We start from the raw sequence: 15,093 nt of genomic DNA, 5'->3' as shown, positions 1-15,093 counted from the left end.
ATTTTTTGTATATTCTGCCACTATGGTTTTGTTTTTTGGCAGCAATTTCTCTCGTGAGTCGGACCATTGCATCTTTATCAACTCCACAACCTACCAAATTTTTTGGCTTTGAAATGGATGAATATATTAGTATTCATCCTAAGATCCGAGATATCATTAATCTGAAAAACATGTTGAAACTGACGACACATTCATGTCGTTTGGTTCTTAGGCAATGACTTCACCGAACATGCAGGGCCTTAGTCTGACCTTCGTGGTGTTCTGTTTGTCAGCTAGAACATCACAGCACTCTATTCTTCCTGCCTGAAAGAGCAAATGGACAAAGATGAATATGTTGACATATATGATTGGTGTCAAATACGACAGCTTGTTGCATGCTCGTATGCAGATTAAATGAAAACACTGACCTCAATGTGTCTTCGTCTTGGTGAAAATACCTCAACTCTGGAGATGGGATTTGCAGAATGATTTCCACCAAGTGCACAAGCTGGTAATCCGCTCTTTGACGCTCGAGTATAAGTAGTAACAATTTCGTTACGACTAGCATTCTCCATGGATTTCAAGAAAAATACATGAGGAACTGTGCATGGATTGTCCTCGAGGATCCGCGTGTTGAACAAATAGAGAGGTGACTTGTTTCTCTTCATCCATGGCCTGAATGTCTCAAGGGGTCGCCGTAAGAAGTTTCGAGAAAGTATGTTCTCATATATATGAGTAGAGTAACCCCATGATACAGAGATTGACCAGTTTCTTTCCCTCTGGTAGCAGATGGTTTGTTGCAGGAGACGAGATTGGTCGACTTGTGCAGGTTTCATGAGCTGATTGATGGCTTCAGAGCGGTTCATGGAGGGAAAAATTGGGTCGATGGTATCGATGTGGTGGAGCGATAAGATAGGAGATTGCGGATGAGCCGATAGAAAACCTGATATATCACCATGGAGATCAATCTGTGGCAAGGAAAAGTATTGCTCTTAGGAAAAAAGAAAAATCTTAGGAATCCAGATTATATAGGCCAAGTAGATTCTCAAATTTGTGACTCATACCTGATGAAATCCTCTCTCTTTGGTCAGGGAAACTCCAAAGTCGGTTAAACATATATGCAACATGAAATCGCTCGAATACAACCTTGGATTTCTTTCTATACAAGCATCCAACTCCGTCGCCAGCATCTCAACCAGAGGGTAGCTCAAAGCATAGCCAGCTCCTCCAAACGCCATCTCAAAGGACAAGAAGAAGTTGGACATGACACATTCTGAGCTCGAGCCGATATAATAGTACTTGGTATGATCATACTTCAACAGAACCTCCACGAGGTTGTCCAGGAAGAGTACGGTGTCGTCATCCGCCATTATGTACCATCTCACATCTTTGTCTCCCTGTCTAAACGTCTCCAAGATCGTTCGGAAAATCCTTACTTGGACAGGTGCCGCGATTTTCCGGGATACTTCCCACTTAGTTATATCTTTGTTCACTCGGAAAGGAGGCGAAGAAGGAGGCCAATCTCGAAGCTCTTTCGAAGGAGCTCGATCCAGGAAGAGATACCCACGAGTAACATTTGGTCTCCACCACGATTCGATGTAGGGCCTCTTCTGTTTCCATGTTTTCACAGAGCCAACTATGCCGAATACAAGGTGGCTGATGTTAGTAGGAGTGTCGGTGCAGGGGTCGGGACTGGATGACAGCCAACTGAGCCTGAAGGGAAGGTAAGAGGCAACCGGAGATTGGCTGTTGTGGTAGTTAAAGGAGAACGTGTAGAACAGGAGCAAAAGCAGTCCTGAAATAGCCACCGATCTGCATGAACTTCCCAGAGAAAAATGGCTGAGTTTCTGCTTGGCCGCGCTATGATAGAGCGACATCTCTCGCGACATCTCGACTAGCGGAAGGGATATCAAAAATAGATCGAGAACAACTATGTAGACAAGCGAAGCGCGAAATCACACATAGAAGACATACTTCATCACTTAATTAAGCTATTCAAAACTGTATCTTTTTTACAAGTGAAAGCCATTGCATCTCGCATGGTTTGATGTGCAAATGCATGTGAAGCTGTGTAACCTTTTCGATAATTTTGACGTGCGTCTTGTGAAGCGTATGGAGAAAGATGAGATGGTTTATGCTTTCCTCGTGAGTGGTTGGTGATGATATGCATGTTGAGATTGAACAGACTTGCATAATCACGCAACTGAGACAGGATGAAGATCGCACCAGAAGATTAGTTTACTCTATAACTTGCTTGATATTAGGGGTAAGCGGTTATAGATTCTAGGGTTCAAGGTTTCAAACAGGTTCCGTAATTTTTGGAACCCAAAATCTGCCCTGCAAGCCTAGGAACATAGAACCTACCCTACCATAGGTTTCAAGATCTACCTAGCTTCTACATGTACTCTTAATTGAACAATTGTAGTGAATCATTACCTTTAATGACCATCATTTGCTATAATCTACTAATCACGATTCATATTTAGACACATAAAGAACATGAAACATTAACAAAGTAAAAGTCTCAATCATAGAATATCGCTGGAAATGGAAGCTCATATTAGTGATTTCAAATTACACACTCATCATCGAATATCATAGAATGCTATAGGATCATGTGAAGATATAAAACAAGAAAAACACAAAAACTTCCACTTGAAATCTGCCATTCAGAACAAGTTCCCCAATTTTCGAAACTTAAGAACCGGACCGGTCCATGCTCACTCTTACTTGATTTTCTGACGAACTCTAATTCAGGGCATAACCTTAGATCGAAACAAATTGGAATTCTTAATTCTCTACGTCGATACATTAAATTTAATTAAGTTATGGCTTTCGATAGAAATATACCCGAAATATTAGTCACAATCGCCTTTGCCATCTAATATAGTTAAGTACATCTAGATACGAATTTCATTAATCTTTCCATATTGAAGCTGCCTTAGCATTAACATCTTCAGTAACAAAGGATTCTGCTAATCATTAACATCTTCATTAACCGCAGTCTCTTTTCATCTGTTTTGGGCATCCCCAAACCTATTTATATGTCCGATAAATAAACTTAGTTATTTACTCTTTAGCCCACGGAAGAAGTTTCTTTGGTTTAATTTGATTCAATGACATTATTTTTTCCTTTTCCTATTAAAATGAGACGATCCATGATTATCGAAGATGAAGTTCCGTTGAAAACGGCAATTAAAGCATCGAAATTACCATAGTCATCAAAAAGTTGGGACTCACGAAATTCCACATCTATAATTGCAACAAATACATGACACAAATGGTTTATGAATTTTGACCTAATATGCAACATGGTCCCTAAACTTTTAATTTATTAAATGTGATCTCTTAATTTTAACCCAATGTGCAATATGATACCCGAATTTTTAATTTGTGTAGTGTAGTCCCTGGACTTTTGGTGCATATTCAATTTATTTCCTAGATTATATGAAAATGTTCGATATTATCCCTGAATTCGAATCATAAATTCTATGGACTAAATTGAACATTTACAAAAAATCCATGGACCACATTATATAATGGGCTAAAGTTCAGGGGACCACATTGTATATCGGGCCCAAAATTCAGGTACCAATTATCCCGAATTCTTAGTATGTCTGTTATGCCATCTTCATTTCCAAATTATTCCTTAATTACTTGCCTTCCGAACCATATTCAAATTTTTCATTTCATTTATTTCACGACCTAACTACGACACCATAGTAGTAGGCAAAGGCAAACCCCACCCCCACAGAAACTACACCACACCGCGGCTTCCCAAAAATCAAAACGGCGTCTTCCCATCCCGCTTTCAATGGCGCTCGCCTGATCTTCCTTCCCTCCTCCAAATCTTCCCCTGCAAATTCCATCATCTCTCCCTCCCTCCCTCGCCTCTCCCTGCCAAGCTGAACCCAAAAGAGCTCCTCCTCTGTTTCTCATTTCACGCGCTCCGCGGCTGTTTTCGCAGTCCCACATCACCTTTGTGATGGACTCTCTCCAAGCCATGTACAGAGACGACGACGACGACGACGACGACGAAACAGGGGAATTGCCGCCGCCCCCCGCTCCTCCCTCCCCCGCCGACAAACCCTCTCCGCCGCCGCCGCCGACGACGACGACGGGCGCGCCGGAGAACCCCACCCCTCTGAAGACCCGACCCTTTTCCGACGGTTCATCCACTGACGACGAAGGAACCCCTGCCTCTTACGAGCCCCGAAGATCCCCCAAGCGACCCAGAACTTCCCAAAACGACGAGGACGACGACCAAGAAGAGGAGGACGAGGAGGAGGACGAGGAGGAGGAGGATGAAGAAGAGGAAGAAGACCCGTCTCTCAAGAAGCAGAAGCCTTCGTCCTCTCTCGCCCTTCACCCGCCCGGAAGCCAAGAACTCGAAGACCCGGCAGATACCAAAGGAAGAGGAGGAGGAGAAGAAGAAGAAGCCGAGGCCGGCTCTGTGGAACGTAATGCGAGCGGCGTCGCCGAAAACGGAGCGGCTGCGACCACGACCAATGGGAAGAAATCGAGCAAGAAGAAGAGCAGCAACGTGTGGGTCCCCAAGTCCACCCGGAAGGGCAAAAAGAGCAAGAGCAAGAACGGCACCAACAACACCAACAATGCCCACAATTCGGCCATCAGCGACAAGGTCCTGGTAGCCCCCTTGCCGCGGTTCCCCGACAAGACCGACGACAACCCGGAGATGGGGATCTGCCTATCCAAGTTCTACAAGGCGGAGAAAGTCGAATTGAGCGAGGACCGGATGACTGCCGGCAGCACGAAGGGGTACAGGATGGTGAGGGCCACAAGAGGGGTTGTGGAGGGCGCTTGGTACTTTGAAATAAAGGTGGAGAGATTGGGTGACACAGGGCACACCAGGTTAGGGTGGTCTACAGAGAAAGGTGACTTGCAGGCACCTGTTGGGTATGATGGGAATAGCTATGGGTATAGGGACATTGATGGGTGTAAGGTGCACAAGGCTCTCAGGGAGAAGTATGGAGATGAAGAGTACAAGGAAGGTGATGTCATTGGTTTCTACATTAATTTGCCCGACGGTGAGCGGTATGCCCCAAAGCCGCCGCGCTTGGTGCTGTTTAAGGGGCAGAGATATGTTTCCACGGCCGACCCGAAGGAGGATCCGCCCAAGGTGGTGCCTGGTGAGTTGGTTATTCAGTGCTTCTGTGGGGTGTGTTTATGTAAGTTGTTGATTGTGCGTCGCTATTTTTATTTATGGTAACCATTGCACAATGAAATAGTCGGGAATATTAGGATTCTGGTAGTGACTCTGTCTAAATATTTAAGGCAACTTGTGCTGGTGTACGTGGGATTTACTTCCAAAATGATACTTTTGCCGGAGAGATCAATTTTATAGCAGCAAGGTAAGGCACGGCTGAATGACACTTTCTTTTTCTGTTTAAATGCAGTAAGAAACTTAGCAGTACAAGCTCGTGCTTTAAATATGACACAAGTTCTGTCAAGCTCAGCTAATGTGTGTCTGGAGTCAAGTGATCTATGCCTGGATTGTACATTGCTGTAGCACATGGAAGGTTTTGGGTATGGTCAAGTGTAAAGCTTTATTTTGGGTTTATTCATTTAGTTCTGCCGATCAATCATGTTATAAATGTTTGAGCCGAGTTTAGTATACAGAGACTCTTTACTTTATACAAGAACTTCATCTCATAACAGTAACTGGCCAGCAGCCTGTCCTACAGTCCTGCTTGTGTACATGAATTATGACAGTTTAAAATTTAAAGCACTCTCAATTCAAGTGGACTGATAAGAAACATTAGCTGACATACTACGAGAGTAAAATAAAGTGAATGTTATAGACTTCATTCTCTTGAATAGGTTGAGGCCATTACTTAAATTGATGAGCTGGATTTTATGGTTGGCAGCCCTTAGAACTTGCCACAATGGCGCCACCCAATTTTCCAGTTTATAGCTTAACAGTCCGGAGATAAAACATATTCATAGGATCTTTTGATTTTTCTTGGACTACCGATGTGCGTTGATCCTTTGAGGTCAGGTTTGCCTGCATTCATAGCCAATGGCCAAAGAACCTGACATTCTCCATGTTTAGTAGGATTTTAGTGTTTGTTTAATCCTTCCTCAGGAGGCTATTGTAGCCAAAACAGTGGCATCCTTTCTATACTTTACTCATCAGTAATTGCAATCTTCTAATGCAGGGAGCGAGATTTCTTTCTTCAAAAATGGGGTTTGCCAAGGGGTTGCTTTCAAGGATTTGTATGGAGGCAGATACTACCCAGCTGCTTCAATGTATACTCTTCCTAATCAACCTAATTGTTTGGTCAGGTTCAATTTCGGGCCTGAACTTGAATGCTTTCCTGATGATTTTGAGGGACGTCCACTCCCTAGGCTGATGGTTGAAGTGCCTTACCATGGGGTCGTGAACCCGGTTGAGAATGATGTGCCCCCCGAAAAGAAGAATTAGCCATTTTGGAGGGGTTGCTTTGGTTAATGAGCTCCTTTTTGTGGAATAGAGAACTGGGAGTTGCATTCAACCTTTTGTTTAGGTCTTACTAGGATTTGGGGCTTGAAAAGTCGCAACTTGATGTAAAGTGTAAAGCTTTTCGTTTGGGTCATGAAAAGTGAATCTGTGACTGTATTAGACCAGCGAACTTGATTAGAACTAGTCGCGTTTATCCTTCTATTTGAGGTTTGACGTATGATCTCTATCAGACTCTAGGTTCTTGTTCTGTGCAGGTACTGCATTCTGGTTTTTTCCAGGTACGTTTTCGAAACTTCTGTTCAACACTACATACAGAAGAAGTTTTGTGGCCCAGTCACTGGGTTTTGTCCGTTGATTATAATTCTCTTCCCAAGTCATTAATTTCTCCTGATCATAAAGTTGATTTCAACTGGGCACAATTAATCTGTCAGATGATTCTTCTTAGCTTGTCCAAGAATAAATTAAACAACTGGCACATCACAAGATGGTGAGACTCATGTTAGGCCCGCACATAAAAAGAAAATCCAAAACTCGTCATGGTAGCAAACTATGTTTGACTTTGCATATCGTATTCATGATAGAATAAGTGCGTATGATTTTTCTTTCCATTAGAATATATTGCCCAAACATGTTTTAATAGATCAAGTTCAGCATCTATAATTTATGTAGCTCTACCAGAAAGATGCGTTCGAGTCCCCATATCCTCTTGTATGGACCACTTTCTTTGTTCTGTGCCTAATTATGCTATATGGTTCTCTTTCAAGCTGACGAAACCTCCCTTTTGGATGATCTTGACATTCATTTATTAAGGAACGGCGTTTCCTTAGATATAAAGCTCAAAACTCATCAATCTTTGCCTTACGACCTCAGCATAGTAGTGACTCTCTTATTCACTTTTACCTCATCAATCTTGACATTCATGTTTATCTGTACGTTTTCATTGCTGAACCCCAAGTTCTCGTGATCTCGCACTTCGTCCACGTCGTAGTAAGTCAAGATATGCGTATGATATGTTCTCGCCGAAATCAAACCGTTCTGGTGAAAGTCAAGATTTGGGATGCCACCAATTCATGGTGCAGACATTGCGATAGGACCATCTAGATTTCTGGTTTTATGACAGCGGGTCAAGCAATAAGGGTCATTTGTCTGAACTTTGGCGGGAAAGTGGCGTATAGACGTAAGAATTTAAGGTCGTGTGTCGTGTCAATTTGTCAAGCAGAAAATGTCTGCCCTGTGGTTCAACTGTTTATGCCCCGTCCTCAAGTCTGTTGAAACCTCCTCTCTTTTTTCTAGCCATTTGGTTGACTGCAGAGAATCACAAAGCTCTATCAGGCACAGAATTAGATCTCTGCAGGCTCGAAAAAGAGAACGGTTCGCTACGCCAAGTCGATCCACCGCCGAATTCGAATGGGTCGTGATATCCCGTTAATCGTTTGGTGTTTGCGAAATGGAACAGGATCGTTCTGTTGTTCAGATGAGTCACCCCACCCGTAAGCAGGATTCAATGATTCCGTATCAGACCCGTAAGGATCACTCTAGAACGTTTATGAAACGGCAATTATCACATCACAACTCCTCAACCGCCACTGGAAAGTAAAAAAGTCACGGCGAAATATCAAATGAAGGACCCGCTCTCAGGTGCAGACGAACATGTACGAAGTTCCAATCAGTCCCCATCAAGAATCTATTAAATATCTGAAAGAGTAATATCGATACAAGATACCGGAAGTCAAATTATAGTTAAGTACAAAGTACCAAATAAAAATAATGAAGCAGGGAATCTTGAGAGCCACTTAACCCGGAAAGCTAAGATTCTTCGGGTCCGGCCGATCTCAAGATTCCAAATCAATGAACAAAAGAGCTGAGATCCACACAGCTCAACCCACATGCCTTGGCTGCGAAACCAAGGCTTGGCCGCGAAACCAAGGCTTGGCCATTTGATCGCATCGATTCCATAAGATTTGGGTTATTAAGAAATCATGCCATCACAAGGCGATGATCCACGCGTATGTGGGGTCTAGCGTAAAAGCGCGAAATTTTCGGGCATTTGGAGAGTATTATTCTCGGTAATATGAAATTGACATTCGTAAATTGTGTTAAGTCCGGTACGAGATGTCAAGAGTACTCTTATAATTGGTGAGAAGCGGATGGCCCCCACGATGATCACTTGTGGACCCATAAATGGCGATGTGTCTGCGAACCATGATCCAATCTCTAGCAAGGACGTCCCACTTGTGACATGTCTGCATTTGGAAGCCATGGCTTTACATTAAAGAGAATTAGTGACATCTTACCTCAGCTGATAAGCACCCTTCTCTTCCCCAACCCAATACTTTGATTTTTGAGCGTTTTGTCGGGAACAACGTGTGTCGTGTGGTTACGTGATCACGAAGACACTTGCTCAACAAAGAAAAGGGAAAAAAGATAAAAGAAAGGATATGCTCATCGGACGGTTCGACAGGATTGGGCAGAACATCCACACGGAACCCCTGAATCTATGCCTTTTGTAATGGATTCAGTGTAGGAATTTCAAAAGGAGATATCGATATCTTGGATTCATCATAATCACACACTTTACTGAAAAGCCAAGAACCTCTCTGCTGCTCCATTGAATCATGCATCCTCACTTTCAACTGATTGGAAACGGGTGAAAAAGTAAAGAAAATCCAACCCTGTGACTGTCAAAAAGTCATTGGCATTAGGTAAGAGAAGAAATAAAGGTACTCAAAGGAGAATAAGCAGTTAAGCTAACCCCATCGAAGGGGGAGGGCTGATGCTTCAGTATAATTTTTTACCATCTAGAGTTGACAAACGCAGAGGAGTTCACCACAGAGGTAGGTGTCTTCTATAAAAAAACCTGAACCTTCGTTACTGCCACTCTACCCCAGCATGGACCCCCAAGAGAAGAGCTCTCTGTTTGCCAAACTGGGTACTTGGTCCTGTCGAGTAGTTCGGTTCCCCCTGGCCTTTTGATGCTTCCGTGCCTGATGGGTCACCACATCGAGTACGGTCGTCCAACCATATCGGGTCCCTGACGCCTTCTCCATGTCCCGGTTGTAAAGGGCCTTTTGCGTCTCCAACATGTGTGCTGCGCGGGTGGTGCTGTTCTTCATCTGGGTCGCCGGGTCGGCGAATCATCCGGTCGGGCGTGGCTCCGCTTCGTGGTACTCTCATCAGTATATCCAGCATAGCGTCCGGCAATTCGAGCAGAAAACTGATCGGTTCTGGGAGTTTGATGAGCACACCAACCACTGGGTTGAAGTTAAACTGCCTTATGACCTGGTGGCCTGTGCTCATGACAATTGCACCAAGGTTGGTTTGATTGGTCGGAGGTCGCGCGATGAGGAGCGATGCGAAAGGCAATCCCATGCTCCTGAACAAAGTGAGGTGTCGACTAAAGATGACAGAGGAGAAGCGGCGGATGGCTCCGGCGTGGTTCTGCCTCTCAGAAAGAGGCTCTCTGTTACTAAGATGTCTGAGACGTCGATTTGGATCACGGGCGAGAGCGGGTCTATCTATGAGAGGTTCTGGAACGGAGTGCAATGGGTTCTGGCACCCCATGATTTCACCATGTCAGCAGGTCGTGCGGTATCGGTTTTCATCGTCAACCAGACGATACTTGCTCTATCTGAAGCGGGTCAACTATACCAGGTAGAGTTCTATTTCTTTAAACTTGTTTCGGATGCTAAGAGAAAACTCCGAAATCACAAAGAAGAAGAGGAGGCTCTTTAGGCCCACGAAGACGAGTACAAGGGTCAGTTAAGTCTGATGTGCGAGGCATATCTCGCTTATCTGCTCTTAGTTCAGCTGTTGATCTCTTGTCAGAGCATGACAGTTTGTAATCTCCTCGCAGTTAATCTCATCTACTAATCTCTCTTAGTTTCGAGAGATTGGTTGCACTTGCCCATAGATGAATTAACTTTTTACTTGTTCGTCTCTTCTTCCCTGCAAAACTGAAGGCAGAGTATCGTAAAATTCTGAATTGAAGTAAGCTGACTTAAGCATTTATTTATCTTTCCCAGATGCAACTTGGTGAAAGTTCACAGCCAATTTGGGTAGAGGTCCCTGTTATGTTCAATTCGAGCTTGAGTCGAGAGAAGGAAAAGGCTTCAATCACCCAAATAAAGTCAGGTGTTGTTTCATTTGATGGAATGTGAGTAAATAAATTCCAGTATGCAACCATAGGAACTGAAAGAACATAGTCAGTTAATTGTAATGGGGACTAACACAGTCGGACATCTCGCGATAACAACTGAACATAAGACCACCTTTTTCCAGGAGAGTGTATTTCTGCACAAAGAACGGAGCATTGTTGGAGCTGAGTGACATAGAGCCTCCAAGGTAAGAACCAGATATGTGATATTGTACACAAGACAAATATCGTAGCGAAGGAAATGACATGAATTTTAAATTCGTCTCTTAGATTATTTGTCAAGAAACTCATATGCCATTAGCTTGTATGTCCTCTAAGCACAGATGGGTAAATCACAGCCGACCCCCTGGTGCTAATGTTGCCGCGATAACTGATGCGGGCACTTTGCGACCAGAAGCAGTATTTATCATAAGGTAGAATCTCTTGCTGCCTTTGTCCCTTGATATCACTGCCAGTAAACTTAACCAAAGCAGTTGGCATACCAACACACAATCTGATAAAACTTAACTATACGACCAGACCAGATCGAACTTGGCAAAAGACTTCACTTACAAAATGTGTACTAGTAAGCATGTGCAGTTGAATTATTTGATGAACTGTTCCAACTTGCCTATATTGAGTCAACTGAGCAAGAGATATTAAATGCAGCTCGAAAGGTGATCTTTACGAGTATGATAAAAGCTCAAAGCCGCCATGGAAGAAGCACATCATGAAACAGGGAAGAGAAGAAGATGCTTCTCTGACAGTCGCAAGGGGTTGTACTTTACTGGGGATGAATGGAGATCATTCCGCTTCCATATTTCTTCTTACAAAGGTACTTCTACTTACGCGTACCAATCTATCTTTTGTAGATATATCTCAGGAGTAATCCAGGTTGCTGAAGTGACATGATAAAAGTGACCATACTGAAATAAGGCATGCTTCATGTCACATTTATATGAATGGATAAGGACAAATCCTTTGAAGATGTCAGCTGGAGATATCCATGAACTTTGCCAAATGCTGCGCTAAACTTTTCAACATTTTGCTGATGTTATGTATTGAAATTGTAAGGATCTTAGAAAGTGCTAAAGGACCAAAGTGAAGAGCTACTTATCGATAAAACTAAGATATTTGTATGTTTGCAAATCTCTTGCTTGCTTTATATCGACAAACTCCTCATACAGGCTGGTGATCTCATTGAAAGGCGAATACACCAACAGAAGTGGAAATGGATATCTCATGGAAGTCCGAAGGATCATAATCTGACATCCATGACCCTAGTTCTACAACATGAGTCCAGTGAAAACATGTACTCTCTCTTCTTCACGACATCCTCAGGATATGTTTTGGAATATAGAATACCAAAACATTCAGGTATTGGCATTAGGAAACCTCATCATGCATTTACATGAAAAAGAAAATCTGTCTTCACGTCAATAAAGAATTTATTTGGCATTGGAGCTAAAAAATGTATATCTCGAACTCACCAGTAATGTTTTCTCTGTGGTTGGTTATTGCTATTATGTTATTCCTCGCCTTGGAATTGCATAGAAGTGGTCCAAAAGCCACTTATGGATGCCTGGGCTAATCACGTGCATCCGATGCATGGTAAAGCTGCAAGAGGTATTTCTGGAGTACAGTTACAGATCGGAAGAGTAATTTTCCCACTTGATGATGGCAGACTTGCAGAGCTACACCTACCGGGACTCGGGGGTGAAAACTCAGGCCCTGGTCAACCCAACATCCGGAAGAAACCATCGACAAAGTATGTCTGGTCAATATTAGATGCCCCAGAAAGTGAAGGATGGAATGCAGAGTATTGCACTGAAGAACGTGGACCTGCAAATTGCATGACAGGCACTAAAGACGAGCCAAATGATTCAGGAATTACAAGCACAGTAACAAGGAGGAGAAAGGCAAGCGCAACGCAACAAAGTTACTTACTTCCAGGCACATCAGATAGAACAAATGTGCAGCAACATACTTTCCCAGATGATAAAATTAACACTAATTTTCGGCTGCGAGTGATGCACGGAAGCAAATCATTTTTCCTCATAACAGATGGTGGTTTGACCTTTGAGTATCTCTATGCTGAGAATATTTGGTTTTGGCTGCGGCACGACCACCCAACACCAATGAAAGGGGCGCTAGGGAATTACAATGGGAGTCTATTTCTTGTTGACATTTACAAGAGTTTGCTGATAAGAGAGAGAAGCAGCAACGAGCTCATGTGGGTGAATTGCACAGCTATGAGGAAAGGAAGACAAGTTATAGCAGGTCCTCCGTGGGATGGTATACCAGGCAGAGAAATTAAACTCGCAGTAGATGATGCGCTCTTCTTCGTGAGCAAAGGTGGAAGATTGATGCAATTCACAGTGAGTAGTCCACATCCAACTAGAATGCCTTTACCTATAGGTCAGTTATTTTTATGTCTTAATTTGCTGAAATGGCAATGATGATTAAGATTCAAATCGTTCAGAATAATCAAAGATTTTCTCGCGCATCCTTGTGCGTTCACATATTCCATCTAGTAGCAGAGGATTCTTTTTTTTTTTTTTTTGCTAAAATAGTAGCAGAGGATTCTTACAAACATGGTCGGGCAGACAGCACAAAAGAATTACTTGTTGACAAGAATTTCTTTCAGTAATGAAAATGATCCACAATGTTGCTTCAATTTTCAAATTGCTAGACGTTCCCTGACAGAACAAAGATGGATATAGATATTGTCCCCTGTTGATTTTTCATTGCACTAACTTGTTTAAGATAAATTATTGCAATGTAATACTCAACTATATTTGCAGGTTTTCATGAGGAAGTTCAAATGGAAAGATTGCCGAAACCCTCCAAATACAAAGGTCTCGTGCATCATAGATCAGGAACTATTCAGAAGAAATATAGTATTTGTTGTCGGCACAGATGGAAGACTATATCAGTACAACAAAGTAACAGAGTTGTGGCATGAGCATTACCAATCTCGGCACTTGCTCTTATCTAGGTCACCTGGAACCGTGATGCGTCCATCCTCGCTATCCTTAGAAGGTTCCATTTTTATTCTTTCTAGAGACGGTGGATTAGTGGAATATCAATGGAGCGCGGTCGACGGGTGGAATTGGGTGGAACATGGAACACCACATAAAGCCGTCACATTGGTAAATCCACCGGGTCCATGCTTTGAGAATAATCAATTATTCGTGATCGGTTCAGACGGAGAAGTATATCTAAGGTACACGGAAGAGAGGACATGGAAATGGAAAAGCTTTGGTTACCCATACGTAGGAAACACAGCCTCTGAGGATCAGAGAGAGACAAAAGTAAGTGATGTGAATGATGCAGTTTGCGTCCCTGAAGATACTAATGCTGCAGTCGAGAAGGAACACCTCAACAGGAACTGTGACACAAAGGTTAGTTCATGCATCACTGCCATGTCTTGCTTGGACACCAAGTTTTGTCAAAACTCACCCATTGTGATTCAAATTACAGGTCGCCCCCACAAGGCCAATTCCATTTTCTGATGACTCGGTGATCTTTGAGCTAAAAGACGGAAGGGTGAGCCACTATTGCCTTACCATTACAAACATGATATGTCGCCCATAGTTTACGTACATGAACGTCTAGAGTACATCTCAAAAACTGAACATTAGATCAATGACTATAATGGCTTAGCCATTATAACCTTAGAGCATGATACCTGTGAATCGAAAAACCATAACCAGAATCACAGTTATCCAATATTGCTCCTCACATGATGTTTCTGTGGCAGTTGGCGGAGATGCGACAATTAGGAGAAGCGGATTGGGCATGGTCGCGTATTATAGGGACGCCGACGAGCTTATGTGTGGCGAACTACTAGACTGCTATGGCATCATGACTGTAAATATCACCCTCCAAATTCGAAGCAATAATGGAGAAGCACAAGAACTTGCCATGACGTGCATGATCTAGTTCCAAGATGGTGTTGCCACTTCCTATTTGTTTGTTGATGCCAAGCGTCATTGTATAATTGGCCCATTTTGCTTCCTCTCTTCTTCTTTTCTTTGGCTATCTTCTTCTTCCTTTTTGTTGGGAAATGATACTACATCTACTTAGAATATTTCCAGCATGGATGGCGATCACACGCTCACGTCATTCGTATGTGGTTGTAAATTAGACAAACAGTGAACTACTTGTGGTATAAATCATACTTAATTTCGTATAAAAGCTAGATATTACGGTATATCCTTCCCATTGGCGATTTCTAAATAATAGTATAAGAACACTAAAGAAATTATGATCGCAACTTTTTTTGTTTTGAGGAAAAAAAAACTGATATCCAAACCGTATAATGATGTTCTCATACTGTATATGTATACATCTTGCATACTGGAGTATAATGGTTAGTTTTTCCTTTCTTCTGCTTTTCTCTGACTTTCCATCTTCTTTTGTTTTCTTTAGCTAATACTGATGTTCTCATACTATATATGTATACATATTGTATACTTTTACTAAGTCTTGATTATACGCTGACATAGTGTTTAAT

General features: G+C 42.6%; 2 protein-coding genes and 1 pseudogene across 2 annotated transcripts; 2 read left to right on the top strand and 1 right to left on the bottom strand.

Annotated features, from left to right (window-relative positions):
* Positions 1-134: 134 nt before the first annotated feature.
* On the bottom strand, positions 135-2,048 carry LOC115679255 (uncharacterized). The gene is made up of 2 exons (XM_056309909.1): positions 1,044-2,048; positions 135-947 (listed from the first exon to the last, which is right to left on the bottom strand). The coding sequence occupies exons 1-2, from the start codon at positions 1,866-1,868 to the stop codon at positions 390-392; spliced, it is 1,383 nt and encodes a 460-aa protein (XP_056165884.1). The 5' UTR covers positions 1,869-2,048; the 3' UTR covers positions 135-389.
* A 1,668-nt stretch (positions 2,049-3,716) lies between these two features.
* On the top strand, positions 3,717-6,671 carry LOC115679130 (protein TRAUCO-like). Its single transcript, XM_030602703.2, has 2 exons — positions 3,717-5,129; positions 6,159-6,671. The coding sequence occupies exons 1-2, from the start codon at positions 3,965-3,967 to the stop codon at positions 6,422-6,424; spliced, it is 1,431 nt and encodes a 476-aa protein (XP_030458563.2). The 5' UTR covers positions 3,717-3,964; the 3' UTR covers positions 6,425-6,671.
* A 2,280-nt stretch (positions 6,672-8,951) lies between these two features.
* Positions 8,952-14,774, top strand: LOC115679181 (uncharacterized; annotated as a pseudogene).
* The last annotated feature ends 319 nt before the right edge of the window (positions 14,775-15,093 follow it).

The sequence above is a fragment of the Syzygium oleosum genome, unplaced genomic scaffold (genome assembly GCF_021117445.2).
Source record: "Syzygium oleosum isolate NSW1041296 unplaced genomic scaffold, Sole_v2.1 Sole_v2.03, whole genome shotgun sequence".
In the NCBI taxonomy this organism is placed as follows: domain Eukaryota; kingdom Viridiplantae; phylum Streptophyta; class Magnoliopsida; order Myrtales; family Myrtaceae; genus Syzygium; species Syzygium oleosum.
The sequence above is the reverse complement of the archived record's forward strand: the minus strand, read 5'-3'. Positions and strand labels throughout refer to the sequence as shown.

Coding starts and splice junctions, on each gene's coding strand:
- LOC115679130 (XM_030602703.2), top strand. CDS start 3,965: ATGGACTCTCTCCAAGCCATGTACAGAGACGACGACGACGACGACGAC. Junction 5,130..6,158: donor TCCGCCCAAGGTGGTGCCTG/GTGAGTTGGTTA, acceptor CTTCTAATGCAG/GGAGCGAGATTTCTTTCTTC.
- LOC115679255 (XM_056309909.1), bottom strand. CDS start 1,868: ATGTCGCGAGAGATGTCGCTCTATCATAGCGCGGCCAAGCAGAAACTC. Junction 948..1,043: donor AAGAGAGAGGATTTCATCAG/GTATGAGTCACA, acceptor TCCTTGCCACAG/ATTGATCTCCATGGTGATAT.